This window comes from Leucoraja erinacea, chromosome 3 (assembly GCF_028641065.1).
Source record: "Leucoraja erinacea ecotype New England chromosome 3, Leri_hhj_1, whole genome shotgun sequence".
Classification (NCBI taxonomy): Eukaryota; Metazoa; Chordata; class Chondrichthyes; order Rajiformes; family Rajidae; genus Leucoraja; species Leucoraja erinaceus.
The window spans coordinates 52,574,777-52,599,278 of NC_073379.1; the positions used below are offsets into that span (position 1 = coordinate 52,574,777).

At 43.9% G+C, this 24,502-nt stretch overlaps 1 protein-coding gene across 1 annotated transcript; it reads right to left on the minus strand.

The window, feature by feature from the left end:
* Positions 1 to 6,135: 6,135 nt before the first annotated feature.
* Positions 6,136 to 23,406, minus strand: LOC129695586 (trypsin inhibitor ClTI-1-like). Its single transcript, XM_055632669.1, has 4 exons — positions 22,633 to 23,406; positions 10,733 to 10,767; positions 10,519 to 10,634; positions 6,136 to 8,663 (listed from the first exon to the last, which is right to left on the minus strand). The coding sequence occupies exons 1-4, from the start codon at positions 22,685 to 22,687 to the stop codon at positions 8,597 to 8,599; spliced, it is 273 nt and encodes a 90-aa protein (XP_055488644.1). The 5' UTR covers positions 22,688 to 23,406; the 3' UTR covers positions 6,136 to 8,596.
* Positions 23,407 to 24,502: the final 1,096 nt, after the last annotated feature.

Below are 24,502 nucleotides of genomic sequence, written 5' to 3' on the forward strand. Positions count from 1 at the left end.
ATAAAGGAGGCTGAAGAGTGCATTCTGTCTCTTTCTCTGTAACTCTTTTCCCACTCAAAATGCCCCCCTTATTGTTATATTGGCCAGACCAACTGAATGATATGACTTAATTAATTTGACATCTTATTTTTCTATCAGACCACATTACTCACAATTGCCTGGTGGTGTGTTTTATTAAAGTTTTGTCAAGATTGATGTTATATTTTACAAGTTATTCACATTTTAAACTTTCCAAAATTCACTTTTCAATTTACAAAAACTTTTCACTTTAAAACTTGCCCTGCCTATTACAATATTAACAAATGACAGGACTCCCAGTGCAATGAGAGATTTGTTACATTGTTGTAAGGAGTGGGAGGGAGGTGAGGAGGAGAAATATTATTTAAACATCATGTTTAGTGGGATAGGGGAGAGATGAGTGGGAGAGCAGGAAGGTAGAGGAGGTGGGTGGAGAGTGGGGTTATGGAGGAAGGGAGGGAGTGAAAGGGTAGGGGGAGGGAGTGCTGGGGAATGAGGGGAAATGAGCCATACCTGCGCAGTTAGGGGCTATGGGTGAGTGGTGGAATATTGTGGGGGGACGGGTTGCGTTGAGGGAACGGGTAAGTGGTGGAATATTGAGTTGGAACGGGACCGAATGGGTCCCACTTGGTCTAATGTTATTTATTACTAAAACTCATCTTGTTTGTTTGTATGCATGGGTGATTCCAAAACTGACAGAACGGACATGATGGCGCGACAATTTTTGGCCCACCTTGCTCTCCATTGTACTGGGGAGTCCATTCACCACGTTTCGTTCAGATGTTATATTTTACGTTATTGACATTTTAAACTTTACAAAAAACACTTTTAAAGCACTTTTCCGCTTGCCCTGCCCGTCATCGTGTCATAATGACCTCACAATGGGATCCCGATTCTCATTTACATAAATTTAAAAATAATCTGTTTTATTCTAATTCTTCTGTTTTCATTCACAATGACGTCAAAATGGGATCCCAAATCACATTTACATTAAAAAATCATGACCGGCGCGGGGGGGTTTCAGGGACGAGTCCGACAGGGAGAAGATGGAGTGAGCGAGGGAAAGGTGGGATGTGGGAGGGAGGGGGGGGAGAGAGGGGGGAGTGGGATAGAGCGGTGGTGGAGTGCAGGGGGTGGTGGGGTGGTGGGCAAGGTGGGATAGAGGGGGGGGGGGCGGTAAAGGGAGGGAGGCAGAAGGGGTCTGGGGTGATGGGCAAGGTGGGATAGAAGGGGTGGGAAGTAAAGGGAGAGGGGGACAGGGAGGGGTGGATTTGATGCGAAAGGGATAGGCGTTAGTGGTGGAATATTGCGTTGGGGAACGGCCGAATGATGGAATATTGCGTTGGGGAATGGATTGTGTTGGGGGAACAGGCCTCCCATGTGACAAGGACCCAACGGGTCCCACAGTCTAGTATGTATGTGTGTGTATATATATACACATATATATATATATATATATACAAAACCCTGCTAAAACGGGATAACGCTACAATTTTTGGTCTGAGGAATCCATTAGTCAAGTTTCGTTCAGATTGATGTTATATTTTGCAAGTTAACGACAATTTACACCACTTGTCCGTCGCGTCACAATGGGATCACAAATCTGACTTACATTAAAAAGTTATTTATTATGTTTTATTCAAATTAATCCGTTTTCACTCGCAATGGGATACCGAATGTTATTTACATTAAAAAATCGTGAGTGGAGGTGGGTGGGATAGGGGAGAGATTTAGTTTTTTTTTTAATCGCAATTTTCATTGTGGATTGGGATATGGGGGAGTTGCGGAGTGGGAGAGGGGATATGGAACGCGGGAGTGGGAGAGGGGATATGGAACGCGGGAGTGACAGAGGGTAGGGAAGGAGAGGGAGGGAGTGGGGGAAGGGAAAGAAGAGGCAAGGTGAAGAGGCCTGGTTTGGGCCCAGCTTTGGGCGCTGGGGAGCGGACATGGACTGGGCCCTGAGCGCATCTCCACGTCCTGGGCTGGGGTTCCAGCCGGTGCAGGTTCCGGGGGTTGCTGCTCCGGGACCGTGTGAAGGGAGAGGAGGAGGACCCGGGGCAAGGACTAGGACGCAGCCTCGGCATCTATAGCTCTGCCTTCAACACGGTCATCCCCACCAAACTCCACCAGCTAGGCCTTAGCTCGCTGATATGCGATTGGATCCTGAAGTTTCTGACGGAGCGACCGCAGGCAGTGAGACTGGGCCCGCACCTGTCCTCCACTATTACCCTGAGCACCGGCACATCACAGGGCTGTGTACTAAGCCCCATGCTCTACTCCCTCTTCACACGACTGTGTTCCTGCATTCGACACCAACACCATCGGTGAGTTTGCAGATGACACAACAGTGATTGGGCTGATCAACAACGGTGATGAAACAAAATACAGAGCGGAGAACACAGAACCTGGCGGACTGGTGCGCACGTAACAACTTGTCACTAAACACCTCCAAGACCAAGGAGCTGATTATTGACTTCAGGAGGTCACATAATGGAGAATATGCCCCAATCTCCATCTACTGGGACAGCGTGGAGACAGTGTCCAGCTTTAAGTTTCTGGGCACTCACATTTTAGAGGACCTCACATGGTCCACCACCACTGCTGCGTTGGTCAAGAAGGCACAGCAACGACTGTTCTTCCTGAGGACATTAAAAAAAGACTGGTCTGCCCCAACAGTTGCTGACAACCTATAGCTGCACCATAGAGAACATATTAACGTATGACATCTCTGTGGTATCTCAACTGCACGGAGGTGGAGAGGAGGGCTCTTCAGCGTTCTCTCCCTCTCCCTCTCCCCCCTCCCCCCCCCCCCTCCCCCCTCTCTCTCCCCCTCCCTCCCTCTCTCCCCCCTCTCCCTCTCTCCCCCGTCTCTCTAAAATGTCGTCACTTCTGGCTCTGCCCTAGAGTTTTCTTCTTCCAGTATCATGAACTATTAGTCTTTAAGAAATGAACCCTTTACATGCCACATGATTTTTACAAGCAAGTTATTAACTTCCTTTCGTGGAATGTGAATGGCTTGAACCATCCCATTAAGAGGAAAAAATGTATTTAAGTTCTTCACAGACTAAATGCTTAGATTATCTTTGTCCAGGAAACTCATGTAAGGTAAGATGACAATCAACGATTCTTCAAGTTTTGGAGAGGACAGCAGTTTCATTCAAATTCACAGGCTAAGGTGAAAGGAGTCTCAATTTCTATTGACTCCTCAATTCTGTTTGTTCATTGTGAAACAATTTCTTATCCATATGGCAGATTTTTGGTGATTACTGGTGTTCTTTATACGCAAAAAGTTGCTATGGCGAATGTTTACGCACCAAATATTAATCACCCTGAGTTTTTTAAACCGTTAATTGCATCCTTTCCTAATTTAAATGAACACTTTAATAATGGGTGGAGATTTCAACTGCTGTCTGAACCCCTTGATTGACAGATCTACATCTGATCATGTGCTTCCAAATAAATCAGCTAGTTTTATCAATTCTTTTTTACTTGTCTCTGGAATGTTAGAAGTCTGGAGATTCTTACACCCAAATGACAACGAATTTTATTTTTTCTCTCATGTATATCATAGTTATTCTAGGATTGATTACTTTATAATAGATTCTCGGCTAGTTTCACCGGTCACTGCATGTGAGTATGATGCAATTGCTATTTCTGAGCATGCACCATTGAAACTATTAATACCTGATTCCAAGTTTAGTGCTAAACAATGGCGATTTAATGCTACTTTGCTTCAAGACTTAAACTTTATTAATTTTATGAAAGATCAGATTGCTTTGTACTTCTTGACAAACTGTACTGAAGAAATATCCAATGGTGTAGTCTGGGATGCTTTTAAGGCATATATTCGTGGACAAATTATTTCATATTCCGCAGGATTGAAAAAACAAACTCAAAAAGAAATGCATACATTGGCTGTACACAAAAAAGCTGGAGAAACTCAGCGGGTGCAGCAGCATCTATGGAGCGAAGGAAATAGGCAACGTTTCGGGCTGAAACCTTTCTTCAGACTGATCGGGGGGCGGGGACAAGAAAGGAAAAAGGAGGAGGAGCCCGAAGGCTGGGGGATGGGAGGAGACAGCAGGGGGACTGAGGAAGGGGAGGAGACAGCAAGGATTAACAAAATTGGGAGAATTCGATGTACATGCCCCCAGGGTGCAGACTCCTCAAACGGAATATGAGGTGCTGTTCCTCCAATTTCCGGTGCTGCTCGCTGTGGCCATGGAGGAGACCCAGGACAGAGGTCGGAGACGGAGTGGGAGGGGGAGTTGAAGTGCTGAGTTCCTCCTCCTTTTTCCTTTCTTGTCCCCGCCCACCCCCGCCCCCGATCAGTCTGAAGAGGGTTTCGGCCTGAAACGTTGCTTATTTCCTTCGCTCCATAGATGCTGCTGTACCCGCTGAGTTTCTCCAGCTTTTTTGTGTACCTTAGATTCTCCAGCATCTGCAGTTCCTTCTTAAACACTACATACATTGGCTGATGAGATAAAAGAAATTGATAAAAAATATTCAAAAGCTCCTAGTTTAGAGCTCTATAAGAAGAGTTGAACTTCAATTGAGACATGATTTGTTATTAGTATCACCGATTGAGAACCAGCTACTTAAAACCAAAAGTCAATTTTATATATATGGCGAGAAATCTGGTAAATTACTCGCTAATCAGTTGAAAGCGGTGTCGGCCAAGCGTCCAATTACAAAAGTGAGTAAGCGGGATGGTACACTAACTGTAGACCATGACGAAATTAATAAATCCTTTCAGGAATTTTATACCTCCCTATACCAATCAGAATTTCCCACTGGGGCCTCGTTACCTTTTACAATTACGAGATTGAATAAATATATGACTAACCCAATAATAAGACATACGTTTTGAATATGGTTTCAATTTCGTACGTTTTTCGAACTAAATGTTTTTTTCTTATCGAGTCCTATCTTATCCAATTTTCTCTTCCAACCTTCTAGTACTGATCAAGTCTTTTTGTTATGGAAGAGGACGGGATTAGTAGCTTTTCGTAATTTGTTTTCCTCTCTGCAAATGCTGCTTGACCTGTCGAATATTTCCAGCATTTGCTGTTTCTCAAACATTCCCAGAGTTTATTGAAAAAAAGTTTTAAAAAAAACACTTGGGAGAATAGTCAAGTGAACATTGAAATTTTGTCTTCGAACAACTCTCCAATAAATATAATTTACCTATTTCACACTTTTTTAGATATTTTCAAATTAGACATTTTTTGAAGGCCACTCTACCCCTTTTGCCGCTACCACATCAAACTGAAATTTTGGAAAATTTTTTACATTTGAACCCTTATCAGAAAGGATTAATAATGACTATGAATTGATTTTAAAATTACAAATAGATATATTTGATAAAATTAAGAATGACTGGGAAAGAGAACTCCAAATTTCTCCATCTATAGAGAAATGGGAGAGGATTCTTCAATTAGTCAATACCTCTTCAATGTGTGCAAGGCATGCTCTGATACAATTCAATGTGGTTCACAGAGTTCATATGTCAAAAGATAAGTTGACTCGTTTCTATGGTCATATAAATGCCTCTTGTGACATATGTAACTATGAAGTGGCCTCACTGACCCATATGTTTTAGTCCTGCCCACTTTTGGAAAAATATTGGAAATACATTTTTGATACTATTTCTGTAGTCTTAGGTATTGATTTACAACCTCATCCTATCACTGCAATTTTTGGGCTACCAATGTTAGATTCTATTCATTTGTCCCGCTCCGCCCATCGGTTGATTGCTTTTACCACACTAATCGCCAGAAGATCTATTTTATTTAAATGGAAAGACTCCAACCCTCCGACCACACTCCAGTGATATTCTGAAACGATATCATGTTTAAATTTAGAAAAAATCAGGAGTGACATTGTTGAACCCTTGGTTAAATTTGATAAGACTTGGGGGAAATGTATTCAACACTTTCATACAACATAATTTAACATACAACATAAATTAATCCCACTCTAACCGTTATAAAAACTATTTTACCTCTATCTGTTTTGCTTTGCTTTGTTTTTATTTATTTTTTTTTTCTTTAGTTTAGGGGGGTTTTGTTTCTTCCTTTTTTTCCCTCTTTTGTTTATCTTTGTGTTTTTTTTCTACATATATGTTTTCTTTTAAATATTTAACTATATTTACATAGAGATTGGAAGGTCTATATTCATTCTGTATTTTGACTCCGGTCTCATATTAGGTTATACCTGTTATTAATGTAATCCTGATCCCTATGTATCAATATCATTGTTATGTTTATCATTATTCTTTTTGCTCTTTTTTTATGTTTTGTTTTTGTTTTTGGGGAAAAAAAACGAATAAAAATATTTTTAAAAGAAATAAAGTATCAGCACTGTTAATTTCACTCAGATTCTGATGTGATTACAATATGGTGCATGCTGATTGCTTTTAATAAAATAGATTAATTGTGGTTTCTTCAACTTAGTTTCTGGCCCCATGTCCTCTCCATCACTAAGACCCTGTTTCACCTGCAGTTATATAGAGTATAAGAATGGGACCTTCGACACACAACGTTTGTGCCGAATTTATGCCATGTCAAACTGATCTTGTCTGCCTGTACATGATCCATATCCCTCTAATCCCTGCACTTCCATGTACTTATCTAATAGTTTCTTCAAAGCCACTATCGTATCTGCCTCCGCCACCATCCCTGGCAATGTATTCCAGGTCCCCACCACTCTGTGTGGAAAAACTTGCCATGCACATCTCCATTAAACTTCTCCACTCATTAAATAATGTTGCACAATTCTAGTCTGTGACAAATGATTCTGACTGTCTCCCATATTGTTGCCTCTCATAATTTTATATACTTCTGTCAAGTCTCCCTTGGGGTGGAAGGTTGCAACTTTCACGTGGCCCGCCCTGTTTCGACTAATGCAATCAACTCGACGTGCACAAATGGAAGATCAAATAGAATAAGTTTCCAACAACTTTAGGCTGTGCACGCCACACGAAAGAAGGAGAAGTCTCCCTTCAAACTTTGACGTTGCTGAGCGGTGCGGTCTTCGAGCGGTGCTGGCTCGAAGGGCCGAATGGCCTCCTCCTGCACCTATTTTCTATGTTTCTATGTTCCAAAGAAAATAATCCAAGTCTTTCCAACTTGTTCCTGTAGCTGAAACCCTCTAATCCAGGCAGCATTCTGGTAAAACTCCTCTTCGCCCTCTTCAAAGCCTCCACATCTTTCCTTTAATGGGGCGACCAGAACTGCAGACAATACACCAAATATCACTCATCTCCTATGTGTAAATTCCTACTGGACTTCATTCTTCATAATCCAGCCTTGCATTACAAAATAAGGTTTGCTTTCCTCCATTTCTGATCTGTTGTGCATCTTCCACTCTATTGTAGGATCCAAAATATGACGTGTAAGTGTCCTGACCCTAAATATCATCTGTTCATCCCCTCCACAGATGCTGCCCAACCCATTGAGTTTCTCCAGTGTTTGTTTTCTTGCTGTAGATTCCAGCATCTGAAGTTTAGAGTTCTTTCTACTTTCCATTAATGGCTGCAACATCAATTGCAGGACCATAAGCTATGTACTTTGAGTTTAGATACTGTCATGTGTACCGAGGTATAGTGAAAACTTTATTTTGTTGCGTCCTAACCAGAAAACAGAAAGACAATACATGATTATAATCGAGCCATTCACAGTGTACAAATATATAAGGGGATAACATGAATAATGTTTAGCACAAGATAAAGTCCAATCAATGATAGTCCGAGTTTCTCCAATGAGGTATATAGTAGCTCAGCCTCTCTCTAGTTATTGATAGGATGGTTCAGTTGCCTGATAACAGCTGGGAAAAACTCCCTGAATCTGGAGGTTTACGTTTTCACACTTATACCTTTTGCTCGAACGGAGAGGGGAGAAGAGGGAGTGCCCAGGGTGCGACTCATCCTTGATTATGCTGTTGGCCTTGCTAAATGGAGTCAATGAAAGGGAGGTTGGTTTGTGTGATGGTCTGGGCCATGTCCACAATACTCTACAAATTTTTGCGGTCTTGGATGGAGCTAACCAAGCTATGGTGCATCCCAATAAAATGCTTTCTATGGCGCATCTGTAGAAGTTGGTGAGGGTTGTTGGGGACATGTCAAACTTCCTAAGCCTTCTAAGGAGGTAAAGGTAAAGGTATTGCTTCAGTATGGGCTGTCCGGAACAAGTTGCTGGTGATATTTACTCCTAGGAATTTGAAGTTTCCTCTCGACATCTCTCCACCTGTTCATAACTATTTCTTTGTGATCATCCCCTTCTGCTGACCTTGCCTCTGTCTGCTTTTATAATGTTTGTCTAAATGTGTTTGTGAAGCACCTTAGGAGATTTAATTTTGTCAAGGATGTGATGCTATAGTTGAAATGGCTTGTTTTTCAGTCATTAAAAGTACAAACAATATTTGGCTCTCATACAAAACAAAAACTTTAATAGCTTTAAAAAATGTAAAGACACCATTTCCAGCAAGTACATGTTTTGATTGTCTCTATTTTCCCCATTGTTGACACATACATACAACCGACAATAATATGTTAATTTGACCAATTAGTGGAATCTGGTTAATCGGTGCGACGTTGATTTCCGCATGGTCCGAATTTCTGGATCAAGATTTCAGTTTGGTCTTTTCTGGAATATAAAAAAAACATTAGCTATACTAAGATTATTATCGTGAAACGGGATTATTGAAACACAGTGTGTGAGCCTGCCACTGATTTCTCCAAGTTGTACTAATATGGAAATACTGTACTTGGCTTCATGAGTACTAAATCCCCTCGGGTTTCTTTCAATCATTAACTCTGTGGTTATGGGAGTACTATATATCCAAAGAATGTGAATGAATGTATGATTATTCTTCAAACTGCTACAAAGCTTGGCAACAGGTGAATATTTAGGAAAAGTAGAGCATGTGTGCATTAGCTTGGTTCCTCAGGAGACCCTGAGGGAACCTATATCCAATTAAGTAAAATAAGTAAATATGTAATCATATGTTGGGTCCTGCAAGAGGAAAGAATGGTGAGGAGTTAAGAGAAACAATTTTAGAGGTTGGTTGCGGGTGGCATGGCTGCCAGTTGTGGGTGGAATGAAAAGACAGTTTCAAGGCTCGGAGTGTATGAGCCTTCAGTTCCAGTTAATTGTACACTGTGCCGTCTTAAATTGTGTCCCAATGACTGAAACTGTTGAAAAAACAGAAAGAAACAAATGGAAGGAACTCTGTACTTTGTAACATTGACTGAAAGAAACTTATGTCATTGCCACACTGCGTGGAGCTGAGAGTATACAAAGAACCTAAAATATCACAGATGCTGGAAATATGAAATAAAAACAGAGAATGCTGGAAACACCAAGACAGAAAAATCAAGTTAACATTTCAGGCTTGTGAAGGGGTCTCACCCACACTTCACCTGACCTATTGAGTATTTCTATGACATTTAGTTTTAATTTGCAATGTTTTGAGGTGAGAGGGAGTCAGCAGAGCAGAAGTACAGATAAAGTAGAAGATCAGGCTGCATAAACATGTGGATAGAAAGAATGGTGTACCCGTGGGGATAAATATTGTTACTTTGTTAATGTATGCAACATTTGCTCCTGATTGCCATTATATGGATCTTGAAATGTATTCTGTTGTGAGATGAGGGTGTTGCTGTCTGTCACTCATTGACCCTGTGTGTGGGAAGGAACTGCAAATGCTGGTTTAAACTGAAGATAGACACAAAATGTGGGAGTAACTCAGCTGGCCAAGCAGCATCTCTGAAGAAAAGGAATGGTGACACTTTGGGCCAGGTCTGAAGAAGGGTCTCGACTTATTGACCCAGGACTGAATGACAAGTGAGGTCATCGCAGAAGTCATTGGAGAGCAAACCAAATTGGAGCTGGAGTTACTGCCACATATGGATGGCAGATTTTATTCCCTGAGCCAGACAAGTTTTCGCAGCAACCCAAGATCCCAGTTTCCTTCAATTACTTCAATGTAAATTCTTCAACCTCCACAAGGAATTCAGAATCACAGCTTTAGTTTAGAGATACTGCTTGGAAACAAGCCTTTTGGTCCACCAAGTCCATGCCAACCATCGATCACCCAATCACGCCAGTTATCCCACTTTCTCATCCACTTCCTGCACACTAGGGATTTTTTTACAGAGGCCAATTAACCTACAAACTTGCACATTTTTGGGATGTGGAAGCACCCAACGAAAACTGACACGGTCACAGGGAGAACTCCACACAGCCGGTGCCCAAGGTCAGGATTGAACCCAGGTCTTTGGCGCTGTGAGGCATCAATCAGCTCTACTAGCTGAATCAATGGCCTGGATTCCTGGTCTCTGGCAGCAATGCTGCCAAATCATTTAATAATTATATGGTTATTATAGTATACGATCGTATGGTGACAATGACCCCCATTAATAAATAAGTGGTACTAAGATGTAACAGCAGCTTACTTTTCTGACCATAAGTTCTGTCATATCCCTGAAGTGACACTTACTGAGCTGCATTGCAAAGGTGGCATTCGTTGTCATAGGTGATGCCATCAGTTCCACACACGGGTATGTAACTTTTTGGGCATACTTGGAACAATTCTCTGAGCTGCTCACAAATCGGCTGAAACACAGAACATAATCAGTTGCAGTCGCTCAATGCCACAAAGCAAAAGCAAGCTAGCGAGAGAGACAGATGCAAAGTGAAACATTGCTACTAACCTCGGTGGCCTCATCCGAAAATGAAAATTCTGCAGCTGAAATGCAAAAGGTGAGGGTCAAATCATCAACGTGGCAACAAAATATTGTCATACAAAAATCACAAAAAAACCATCAAGGTCTGAAATTTCACAAGAGCCTATTCCAGAGCTCGGAGAAATCTCATAGACTGAGTCCAGAAAACAATTGGGACTTTAAGGACAGTGTTTGTCAATTCAGCAACTTGCACCATTAATTCTCCTTTACTCTCTGCAAATGCTGCCTGACCTGCTGAATATTTCCAGCATTTGCTGTTTTTCAAACATTCCCAGAGTTTATTGTAACAAAGTTTAAAAAAAAACGCTTGGGAGAGAATTCAAGTGAACATTAGACTTAGACTTAGACTTAGATCCTTTATTTGTCATTCAGACTTTTCGGCCTGAACGAAATGTCGTTGCCTGCAGCCATACATGTAATAATAAACAACAAAACAGACAATAAACACAAATTAACATCCACCACAGTGAATTCACCAGGCACCTCCTCACTGTGATGGAGGCAAAAATCTTCGGGTTACTGTCTCTTCTCTCCTCTTCTCCCTCTGCGTTGAGGCGATACCCCACCGGGCGATGGTAAGTCAGTCCCGCGGCTCACCGAGCTCCTCGAATGGGCCAGTTCGAGCTCCGCGGCCCCGGGGTGGTCGAAGCTGCCGCCCTCCAGTCCAGTGGGCGCAGCTGTTGCCGCGGGAGCTCCAGAAAACAGGCACTAGCCTGTGACCTGCGAGCTCCCGATGATGTCGTCCACTGGCCCGCGGCCGAGCCCCGGATTCTGGTCGCCGCCGCCAGAACGCCGCCTCAGCTACCGGAGCACCGTCTCAGCCCCGCGCCGGCCCACTACGGCCCCCGGAGTCGCCTCAGCCCTGCGCCGGGCCGCCTCAGCCATCGGAGCGCCCCCACGGGAGCGCTGTCCCAGCACCCCGACGGTCCTTTAATGTGAGGCAGAGGTTCACTTGCACCTCCTCCAACCTCATCTACTGAATTTGTTCTCGGTTTGGACACACTGAACTTTTTTTTCTCTTGTTTATTATATTGTTTACAGTGTACAGGTGCACAACCTTTTATCCGAACGCCTTGGGACCAGACACTTGTCGGATTTCGGACATTTTCGGATTTCCGAATGGAAGATTTTTAGCATAGATTAGGTAGGTAGCGCGGGCGGCTTGGAAAGTCTGGAGCGGCTGCCTCCTCCCCGGAGACCGGGGAATCATTGTAAATCATTGCATAAATGTTAGTCAGTTAGTTTGGAGGGATTTTATGGGGTGGTGGTGGGGTGTGAAGGGGGAAACTTTAATTCTTAGTCCCCTACCTGGTCGGCGACTCCCAACATCGCGGAGCTCGGGGCTCCGTCCGGCTGCGGAGCTTACCACACCGCGATGTTGGGAGTCGCCGACCAGGTAGGGGACTAAGAATTAAAGTTTCCCCCTTCACACCCCACCACCACCCCATAAAATCCCGTGCCACAGCGCTCCGGAGCTTACCGCACGGCGACCCGGTAAGGCATTGCCCGCTCCCCGCTGGTATCCCAGCGCTGCGACGCCGCCGACTCCCATCATTCGTGGAGCTGCGGGCGTCCTGCCGCGGGCGGCGGTGGATTTGGAGCGCCTCGCAGCCAGGGGTAGAGTTGCCGGGGTCGGAGCTGCAACCGGCGCCGCCCGCAGCCCCAGCTGGGAGTTGGCGGCCACAGCGCTGCGGAGCTTACTGCACGGCGACCCGGTAAGGCATTGACTGCTCCCCGCCTCTCCGACCAGGTAGGGGACCAAAGAATTAAAGTTAAAGAGGAGGCAGCCGCGACAGTAGTATAGACCTGGGTTGGCCGTGGGTCGTTTCAAGTCAAGTTTGGCGCCAAACGCGAGCTTTGGTGTGCAGACGACATCCTGGGAAAAAATGGCTGGTTTTCGGAGTTTTTCGGTTTCCGGAACTCCGGATAAAAGGTTGTGCACCTGTACTATGTTTACATATTCTGTTGTGCTGCAGCAAGTAAGAATTTCATTTTTCTATCTGGGACATTACATATGACAATAAAACATTCTTGTCTCTCATATATTGGCAAAAACAAATGTAGACTTGTCAATTTTTTCACAGAACACCTACGTTCAGTCCATCTTGGCCTACTCGACCTCCCAGTTGCCAAACATTTTAACTCCCCTTCTAATTCCCATACTGACCTTTCTGTCCTGGGCCTCCTCCACGGTTAGAGAAATTGGAGGAACAGCACCCCATATTTTGTTTATATTATTTTGTTATGCCAGCGGTATGAAGATTGCTTTCTCTAAATTCAAGTAACTGGTGCATTCCCTCTCTCTCTCCCCCTCGCTGTCCCTCCCACACCCTGGTGGTCCTGCTAGTTTCACTGTTCGTATCCCTTCGTAATCACCTCATCCACAGCCAACAATGGACCATTGTGGGCTCCACTTTTCCTGGGTCATCGGTGCCTGACTTGTTCTGAACCTTTTCATACCACTAGTTTCCCTCTCACCCGTCTGAGTCTGATGAAGGGTCTTGACCCGAAACATCACGTATTCCTTTTCTCCAGAGATGCTGCCTGCCACTGAGTTACTCCAGCATTTTGTGTCTATCTTGAGTGTAAACCAGCATCTACAGTTCCTTCCTGCACATTGAAGATGTACATCTCTTGAGTCACAGGATGGTGTTGTATGTCAGAGAGTCTGTGAAACATATCGAAGGAGCATGAAGCATGATATTTTAGGTGTGTCTTCCTGACAACATTTTGCCCTTTTTGAACAGATGGACAAATATCAACACAGACCCTCTCCCCTCAACTCCTCATCCATTCAGGTATGATAGAAGGTGAAACCAGACACAGGAGGTTAACCATTCTGGGTGTTTGCAGCCCTGAATAATTTATGTAATGTTCTAAAGGGAAAGTAACCTAACACTTCTATCTGGTTTTCTGTAAGACTTGATCTGTATCAGGGTGCAGGGCTGATTCTTAAAGCCCTTTAACAAGGAATAGACAAATATTAAGACTTTATGTGTAACTAACAATATCACACTCCCTCTACTAACTGCCATCTCCCAAACCCACAACAATTCACAACAACATTGTAGCTTCCCAGGAAGAGGTCTTTGTGGTTTCTATTGGAGAAGGAGAATCCACCTACAGTTATTAAAAATTCTTCATTCCACTTTGTTTTTTCCTTTATTTTGATATTTGCGAAGTTGCACAGAGTTTTGTTCACATTCCACACAGGATACCGAATATGACACCATTGGAAGAACAAGTAGACAGCAGAGTGGATGCAGTGCAGGTTCACCAGAATAATAGCACACCTGAGGACGGTTCGTGTCAGAAGGATAACATTCCTGGTTTTAACTTGTATGTCCCAGAGTACAAGGTTGAGTGATGATTGGAATCAGATGATGAATATACAGTAATGTACAGAAACACAGCCATGAACAAGGACCTTAGCTTTAACTGTAGAGTTGGATGATTTATGAATTAAATCAGGAAACTTTTTCTCATCTAAATGAGAACATATGAACTAGGAGCAGGGTAGACCTGTAAGCCTCTTTCAGCATCCACTAATATCATGGATGATCCAAAGACTCAACTCCATTTTCCCACCAGGATTCCACATCCTTGATTCCCATGGTCACGAAATGATATCAGCCTTAGTTTTACCTTCCACATCCTGCTGGGGCAGAAGATTCTAAAGATTCAAATTGGGAAATGTAGATTGGTTTATGCATGTGAACCAATCATAGTAGAATAGCATCACTAACCCCACCCTACAGTACGATTCATACTAACACCCACTTCCTACATTAGTCAGTCTTGGAAGCGGTCACGATGTACTAACACCTAATGACCTGCTGTACCGTTATAATATGGTCACTGATTAAAGATGATCTTGAACTTCAGATTGTATTCTTAAGCTAATTACATGGTGTCAGTCAACATGGAGTAACCCACGCGTTCGTCTATCGGGTTTTATTTCTGTTTATCAGTTTTTTGTTTCTTGCTTTACTATGGCTCAATCGTGCAGAAAGCCTGCACAGCTTACCTTTGGTTCTGACGTCAGTGAGCGATGGCGGATATTTGAGATTGATTACCAACACTACATGAACATCGTCCACCGAAATGAACCAGACACTGTCAAAGCCTCCTTAACCTTGTCTACTTAACCTTGCGGGTCCCAAGGCCATGATGAGAGCTCGGACTTTTGAATACGCTCCAGCAATTCGTGACGACAACGGCCAGGTAGTTACACCTGCAGAATCTATGAATGATCCTAATGTTTTACTGCGTAAATTCAGTGAGATATGTGACCTGCCTTCGAACCGCATTTTAGAAAGAGCTAAATTCTCCGCGAGACACCAGCTTCCTGATGAGCCGGTGGAGAAATTAATTTGTGATTTACGATACATGGCCCAGAGGTGCTGATTTGAGACAATGACTAATCAGCTGATAAGGGACAAATTGGTCTCTGGGATGAATGATCAGAAGCTACAGTGAGAGTTGCTGCGGAATCCTAATTTAACACTTGAGCAGGCTGCACACGCCTGTCGTTTGGCCGAGTTTGTCGTTCCATAAAGCGAGCAGTTTGACTCAGAAAAAAAATCTATCAATTTGACAGGGTTTAACAGACCGCGAACACCGACTGATAACAGAAGATTTATGACCTAGGCCCCTCGACCGGCTAATCGGGGATTTGCTAATGAGCCCCCCAGGAGATGTCCTAACTGTAACTACCTCCACAACAAGCGAGACACATGCCCTGCTTACGGGAAGTCTTGCAATTACTGCAAGAAGATGAACCATTTCTCTGCCGCTTGCAGAGCCCGTGGGAAAAGACCTTCTAGTTCAGCGTCTAATCTACACCTGCTACAAGACCAAACAACTTCTGCTTCTCAGTACCAGTTCGACTCTGCCCCCGAGGACAGTCCAATTAACTCATATGGGGAGTCAACTGTGTATTCACTCCTTCACACAGCTGGTAAGATTCTCAATCCTACAGTTCTGATGTCAATTAATAATAAAGTCGTCAAGGCCAAGCTCGATACTGGGGCCAAAGTAAACGTAATGTCGGTGCACCTACACACCAAGATAAGAAATAATGAGGCCTTGACTAAAGACAACTACACTCTGCATGCTTACGGGGGGGGAAAGTTTTGCTTCCATTGGGAAGAACCACTTTTAAATGAGTGCTGAAAAAGAATACAAGGAATCTGACCTTCTATGTTTTAAATTCTGACTCTGTGACTCTACTGGGCATCCATGCATGCCAGGACTTGGGGCTGATTTCCTTTGACCAGTTGGTCTACAAGCTACTGATATCTGTTGACCCAGTAAAAGAATACCAAGATTTGTTCGATGGCAAACTAGGCAAGCTGCCTGTGACCTACAAGATATCCATTGACCCCAATGTTGACCCTGTCATCCGTGCACCACATGCCATGAGAGACAGGATTGAGTCTGAACTAAAGAACATGGTCTCCTTAGGCATGCTAGAGGAGATCAGCGAGCCCACTGAATGGGTCTCCACTATTGTTGCTAGTCTCAAGAAGGATAAAGACAAGCTCTGTGTGTGCATCAATCCGAAAGATTTGAACTCTGCCATCAGGCGCCCACATTATCCTATGAGGACTGTCGAGGACGTTGCGGCGCAGATCGAGGGAGCTACCGTATTTTCCGTCCTCGACGCAAAGAGCTCTTTCTGGCAGGTACCGCTAGAAGATGAGTCGTCAAACCATACCACATTTGCCACTCTATTTGGCAGATTCAAGTTTCTAAGAATGCCATTCAGCATCAACTCGTCCATAGGAACATGGAACTGCTGTTCCAGGGCCTCCCATGTGCCATCATAGTCGACGATATCCTGGTGTATGGCAAAGACACACCGGAGCACGACAACAACCTAAAGTTTATCATGGACCGGGCACGTCAGATCAACCTGAAATTCAACCCTAACAAGTGTAAGTTCAGGGTTTCAGAGGTCACCTATGTCGATCATGTGTTCACTCTTGACGGTCTCAGGCCGGATCCGAAGAAAACTGCTGCCATCACAGAGATGCCTGTCCCAACCGACGTGCTCGGCCTGCAGCGATTCCTGGGTATGGTGAACTATCAGGGAAAATTCGTACCAAACCTCAGTGAACTGCTTTCTCCTCTGCGACAACTAACTAGAAAGGATACTGCCTGGTCCTGGTTCCAGCAACACCAAAAAGCATTTGACGCTTTAAAATCGAAGCTGACCAGCGCACCCACCTTGACATTTTTCGACCTGAAGCGCCCTGTGACAGTGACCTGCGATGCCTCACGATTCGGACTCGGCACAGCCTGCCTACAATCATCTGTCGATGGAACTTTGCGCCCTGTCTCTTCTGCCTCCCGCACCATGACCGACTCCGAACAGCGCTACACGCAAATCGAGAAGGAGCTGCTGGCTGTTGTCTTCGCTTGTTCCAAATTCAAGGACTTTATCTTTGGTAATGTTTTCATGGTCGAGACAGACCACCATCCCCTGGTGACGATCCTCAACAAACTTATCCACGCAGCACCTGCACGTCTGCAGCATATGATGATGCAGCTCCAGCGATTTGACTTTAAACTTCTTTACAAGAAGGGTAAAGACATGCTCGTTGCGAACACCTTCTCTCGCGCACCACGGGCATCCAGCGAATGACACCCCTACGAACGGGCCGAGTTTACGGTTCTCAGCATTGACTTTGTTCCTACAAAACAACTGCGCCGCTTAGCCGAACACACAGCCGCCGATGCCACCCTCCAGGTACTTTCATCCAGAATCAAAAGAGGTTGGCCAGACACAATCCAGCGTACGAGAGGTGCAGCCGTTCTTCTCAGTCCGCGATGAACTGGTAATACAGGATGATGTCATAGTTAAGGGCCACAAAGTCGTGATCCACTCATCACTACTTGATGAATACTACAAGGAGGCACACAGCGGCCACCCAGGATCTGATGCCGCGCTGGCCCATGCACAGAACCTGTTCCACAGGCCCAGGATGACCAAGTGTATACGGGACAGGACAGCCTCCTGCCCCATTTGCAACAGCCTCGCACCGCATCAACAGAGACAACCCTTCCTGCAACAACCTCCACCAGCACTGCCCTGGACGTCGCTGGCGGCAGACATCTTCCAGTGACACGGTAAACACTATCTTGTCCTGGTTGACTCCTATTCTAACTGGTTAGAACTCGACCTACTGACCTCGACCACATCAGAAATGGTCATTCAAAAGCTACAGAAACACTTCTCCACATTCGGCGCACCTGTCCATTTGCAAATGGACAACGGAAGACAGTTTACCAGTCACGCCTTTAGACTCTTTGCTAACCGATGGAATTTCCACCACGTTACGAGCAGCCCCGAATACCCACAAAGTAACGGGCATGCTGAACGAGCTGTCAGAAGCGCTAAACAGCTAATGGAACGCGTCCACCTAGCCAAGTCAAATATGTATCTCGACCTCTTAAACCTAAGGAACATTGCTAGAGACGGAATCCTGGGCTCGCCGGCCCAGCAACTGATGTCCAGGACAACGAGACCTCCGATTCCGATTGCCCAGCAGAAGCTGGTGCCACAGGTGCTGAAGCCAACTATGATCCAGAAGCGCATCCAGGAGAAACACGACATCCAGAAACGATCGCATAACAAGTCCAGCAAACCACTTAAACCCCTACTGCCGGGCCAAGTCGTCCATTTACAAACTTCCGTGGGACATTCCTGTTTGGGTAGTGTTGGCCTGGCTGAAGAATCACGATCTTACCTTGTGGACTATGATTGCGCCCTATACCGTGGCAGCCACCAACACGTGCTTGCTGTGAAGGAGCCACGTCCACCACCAGCCGGTCCTTATGCTCCACCTCTACAGTTCCAGCTGTCTGCTGCTGCGTTCACCACCAGTTCCAGCATGTCCCGTACCCCGCCACGACCGGTGGCTATGACTAACCACTAAAGTACCTCTCCTGCACGCTCCCCCTGTCGGTCACCATGGGTGCCCCTTCTGCTTTCTCACTTCCAGGTTCACCACCTCCTTTTAATCTTTCTGGCGAAGGGGGAGAGGGCTTGGTCCGTACACGTTTGGGCCGTATTAGTAGAACGCCTGACAGATATGGCGAGTATGTTTGAATTCTTACAAGTATGTTGTGTGCTTACTGTATTCACTCTTTACGGGGAAGGATGTAGATTGGTTTATGCATGAGAACCAATCATAGTAGAATAGCATCGCTAACCCCACCCTACTGTACGATTCATACTAACACCCACTTCCTACATTAGTCAGTCTTGGAAGCGGTCACGATGTATTAACAACTAACAACCTGCTGTACCGCTATAATATGGACACTGATTAAAGATGATCTTGAACTTCAGATTGTATTCTTTCGCTATTTACAGGAAATATTTTTTTAACTCAGTTCTAAATGATCTGTAATTTATCTTTCAATCTGGACACCTCAGCCAGGGGCAACGGCTTGTCAATGTCTACTCTTCCACATCGAAGAATTTTGCATATCTTCCAATCATCTCAGAGTCTTCTAATCTCCAGAGATTACGGGTTCAATCCATCATTCCAGCACTCAGTTTAGTGAAACTGTTACACCACATCCATTCTCAGGTAAAGAAAACAAATGTGTTTCTGGTTCTCCAAGTTTGGTCTCGTAAAGCATCATTTGGATGGATGTTCATCCACGAACGATGGTGAGTGCTGTGTTTATGAGGGTTTACAAGAATAAGATAGTAAGATTTTCTTCACTGCCCAACGCTTAAAGAAAATTGAAATAAGAGTGAGTTTGGCTTCAACTCAGTTATGTTCACAATTGAATAGTTAGTTTGATGGGCAAAATGGACTATTCCTGTTTCTCTGATCCTGTGCTATGAAAAGAAAAAAGAAAACATTAACCTTTTCAATTTCTACCTTTCCTAAATACCTGATTTCCTAAATCCCAGAAATATGTTGGCAACTTTGCCTTCCAACAGCACAACACTCCCTCAAGTTTTCACATTCTTATGTAGCAATGTTACAAAATTTTGAGATTTAAAAAATCAAGTCTGTAATTTATCCCATCAGATAAAGCATAAAAATAAGTTTAATTTGACACCTAATTCACTTTCATATCTCAAGTATTTAAAAAGTTATGGCCATTTTCATACTCGGAAATTAGCATCTTGTTCCCTATTGATTTTCTATGGACATAACAAAAACGCTGTGATCATGTGCAGTCAAAAGCCCATAACCTTCTTAAAAATTAAGAGAACTGAATGAAATTTTCAGTTATCGTAGATTGAACCATTCTGAAACAAATATAAAATAATCTTACTTGGATGACCTGAAATTAAAGCATATAATTAGTTAGTTACCCAAGTGTAGCTAATTTCAAACTTCAATTACTAGATCCAAACATCTATCCATTTCTTAATAAATGATTAACAATTTTAAATAGCCTGTGTCCAAATAATATTCATAAATAATTCACAATAAAACATGATTTTTAAATCTCATTTACATTAATTTATAGGCCAAATGAAAGGAATTTAGTGTTCAATTGTTGTAAATTAAAGCCCATTTTAAATCAGCTTTCTAGTGGGCTCCTGTGAACGCGCTGGTTTAGAACGTTCACATTGCGGTAGATTTGTGCCTCAAATGCCCAGAAAAATACTGCGGGATATAATGGGCCCAAAATGAGCTACTCGCAATATTAAACTTTGTATAAAGGGATCTTAAGAAGCCCTTTTTAATGTAAAAATAAGCAGCCTACCTTCTGTTATTTGCTCTATGCGACCCTGACAGCTGCCGGTGGTCGCGGGTTTAGAGATTGATTTTTAAACTACTTTAACTATTATACGAGGCCTTTAAAAATAATAATAGCTTTTGCGACGGGGTCTTCCAGCGATTTTTCGTTAATAATTAACTAGGCTGAACATCTTCGATTTGAACAGCCTAGAGAAAATCGCGTTTTAAACCCGCCCCCCTCTAAACGGCGCCAAAATCGCGCACACCCGCAGCGACAGATTTTTAGCGACGCTTCAGGTAGGCTTTGCAACATACCTATCTTATGGTTTCTTTCATCTGAAAGATGATGCATATCAACAGATTACATGACAAAACCCAATGGGTGCCTGTTTCACATGTCAGCTTCATGGACTCCTATCAGCATTTTTTTGCAGTTTGTGCAGTTACCTGTCTGCTTTTGGCCCATATCCCACTAAACCTCCCCTATCCATGTACCTGCCTAAAAGTTTCTTAACTGTTGCGATAGTACCTGCCTCAACTACCTCCTTCGGCAGCTCGTTCCATACACCCACCACCCTTTGTGTAAAAAAGTTAACCCTCAGATTCTCATTAAATCTTTGCCTCCTCACCTTAAACCTATGTACTTTGGTTCTCGATTCCCCTACTCTGGCCAAAAGATTCTGTGCATTTACCCGATCTATTTCCCTCATAATTTAGTACACCTCTGTAAAATCACCCTTCATCCTCCTGCACTCCAAGGAATAAAACATTAGCCTGCTCCTACTTTCCATCTAGCTCAATCCATCGACTCCTGGCAATATCCTGGTAAATCTTCTCTGAACCTTTTCAAGTTTGACAACATCTTTCCTATAACATGGTGACCAAAACTGAACACAATATTATAACAAGACCTCCCAACTTCTATACTAAATACTAAATCATTGATATAGATGACAAAGAGTAATGGGCCCAGCTCCGAACCCTGAGGCACATCACTAGTTACAGACCTCCAGTCTGAAATACATCCACCATCGGCCTCTGCTTCCTTCCATGAAGCCAATTTTCTATCCATTCAACTATCTCTCCTTGGATCCCATGCACTCTAACTTTTCAGAGCAGCCTACAATGCAGAACATTGTCGAATGCTCCACTGAAACCCATATATACAACATCTACAGCTCTGCCCTCAACAACCTTTATTGGTCACATTTCACAAAAGTCACAGGTTCACGAGCCATGATCTCCCATATACAAAACCATGCTGACTACCCCTAATCAGTCCTTGTCCATCTAAATGCATGTATATCTTATCCCTTAGAATACTTTCTAGTAACTTAGCTGATAGAAGTATACATAATTATGAGAAGCATAGATAGGGTAGACAGTCAGAACTATTTTCCCAGGATGGAGAAATCAAATACCAGAGGGCATTTTCTTCTACTTTAAGGTGCGGAGCAAAATAATAAAGGAGGTGTGCAGGGCAACGTTTTTGCACAGAGGGTGGTGAGAGTCCAGAACACACTACTGGGGTTAGTGGTTGAGGCAGATATGATAGTGACATTTAAGAGGCTTTTGGATACGCATATGGAAATATGGGGCGGCACAGTTGCACAGCGGTAGAGTTGCAGCCTTACAGCGCCAGAGACCTGGGTTACATCCTGAATACAGATGCTGTTTGTACTGAGTTTGGACGTTCTCCCTGTGACCACGAGGGTTTCCACCCACACTCCCAAGATGCGCAGGTTTGTGGGTTCATTGGCTTCAGTAAAAATTGCAAATTGTCCCTAGTGTGTAGGATAGTGTTTGTGTCTGGGGGTCGCTGGCCGATGTGGATCCTGTGAGCCGTAGGACCTGTTCCTCTAAACTAAATGGTGGGATAGATGCAGGTAGATAAGAGATGTCTTGATATCATACTGGGCACAGGCATTGTGAGCCGAAGGGTCTGTTCTTGTGCTGTACTGTTCCATGTTCGTTTTTTTCTGTTCAGGATGTCATGGTCTGAATACATTCCTGTATTTTCAAAGTTCACTAAATATCAAAGTCCATTTCTATCTGAATCTGGATCAGAAAGTCGAAGGCACAAGCTGAAAGAATTCAGTCAGATACAGGAGAAATGAAAGTCCAACGGAGACACCAAGAGTAACTTACCCACAGTGGAGAGGAGAAAGAGGGAGACAAGAGCAAATGCTGAGAATGGTTTCATTCTCCCACAGCAGAGACCTGTGTCGGTGATGTGCAGTCCTCGCCTTCTTTCGACCCTTGTCTCTGCGTTGCACAGCCTTGGGTTGAGCTGGTTTATATCAAGGGATGGCTGACCAGTGACTCATTGAGCAATGTGGATCACACATTGGGTGAAGCTGGATGAGGACGGCCCAGAGTGCATGCGTATGTGTTTATGTATACGTATACTTGTGTCCGTGTGTGAGTATGTGTGTGTGTGTGTGTGAGAGAGAGTGTCTGAAGCAACAAATAACAATGATTAAGCTGGAACATATGTAAAGCATTACTCAGGTCCAGGCACAGCACAAACATCCGAGGACACAATCTCTTGAGGGTCATCCAAAATGCCCTGTCTTTACTGAAGTAGAACAGTGAGCACTTTGTCTCCCTGAAGCTGACTGTTACAAATCATGACAAGTGGCCATGGCCTTGTGTATAAACCACAGCCACTATCCACATGGGGGGAAATTGGGAATTCATTTATGGGCATTTGCCACTTTGATTATTAAATGGCATCATAATAGCATTGAATACAATTGTACAGAAGGAGGCTATTTCGTTTTTTTGTGCCTTCATCACATTCACTTCAAAGTTATACCATTTAGTTTCTATTGCCTTTCCATGTTATTAAAACGCCCCTATATCAAGCTTACATGGGAAATAAGGGTCATTCATTTTAGTGGGAAGAATATGGAACAAAATGTAATAATTTAAATTGTGCTTACTAAGTGATTGTAGTGATTGTTTGAAAGATTTATTAAACAAAGGTTTTTCTAAAATTCGTTCAAACAGGTCACCACAACTTGTTGAAATAGAGAAGTCCCTATCTTGCCTCTGGTATCTCCATGTACCAGTTCTCTGGGGAGAGGTGGGTCTACATTCATGATGCACTCCCTGCCAGTTCCCAATTAAGCAGAGACAGACCTTGTGAAACCAGTTTCTTGGAATGCCAGAGTCACTGCCTGTGGAAACAGATGATCGAACCAGCAGACTGAAATCACCAGCCAAGATGAATCTCAGTCACATGCAAAAAAAACACTAGCCAATTGAATATTTTTTTCTTTATATTTTCAATCAAAATGATTCGCCATTTCCAACATCCGCACCAGCATATCCCATTGATGGTCTCTGTGCTAAGAACAATCCCTGTTTCCAACAAAATCTCTAATGCTAAGATATCCATCTGCCTGAAAGTGTCACTGAAGTTCACAAAGCGCTGGAGTAATTCAGCAGCTCAGGCAGCATCTCTAGAGAACAGGATAGGTGACATTTCAGGTCGAGACTTTGATTTTACTTCTTAAAATGTGCTGCTGTGGCGCCACCCGGTGGTTAGGCCACTTACTGTGCGAAACCTCGGCAGTCGGGGCAGGGTCATGTAACTGGGTTTGGCGGGCAGGAGTCGTCATGGGATTTTGGGGGTGTGCCCTTGTATATATAATGAACCCCTGGTTAACCTTCCCCCATTCACTTGTGTGCTGTTCTCTTTGTCAATAAAGATTTATTTGTTTCACCACGCATGCCTTGCTTCTTCGCCTGCCATATTGGTGACTCAGACGATCCAAAACGGTAATTTTCGACGCAGCCAACGATTAACCTCAACAGCCCGAGGTCGCTGTCAATCCAGCCCAGCAGAATGCGGTCTCCCTGAAGCTGCCCGTGTTCTGGAAATCGCAGCCCCAAGTATGGTTGCAGCAAGTCGAGGCCCAGTTCCACATCCGACGCATCACGGCTGATGACACCCGGTACCATAACGTTGTTTGCGCGTTGGATCAGGAGACGGCCGGTCGCTTGATCCATT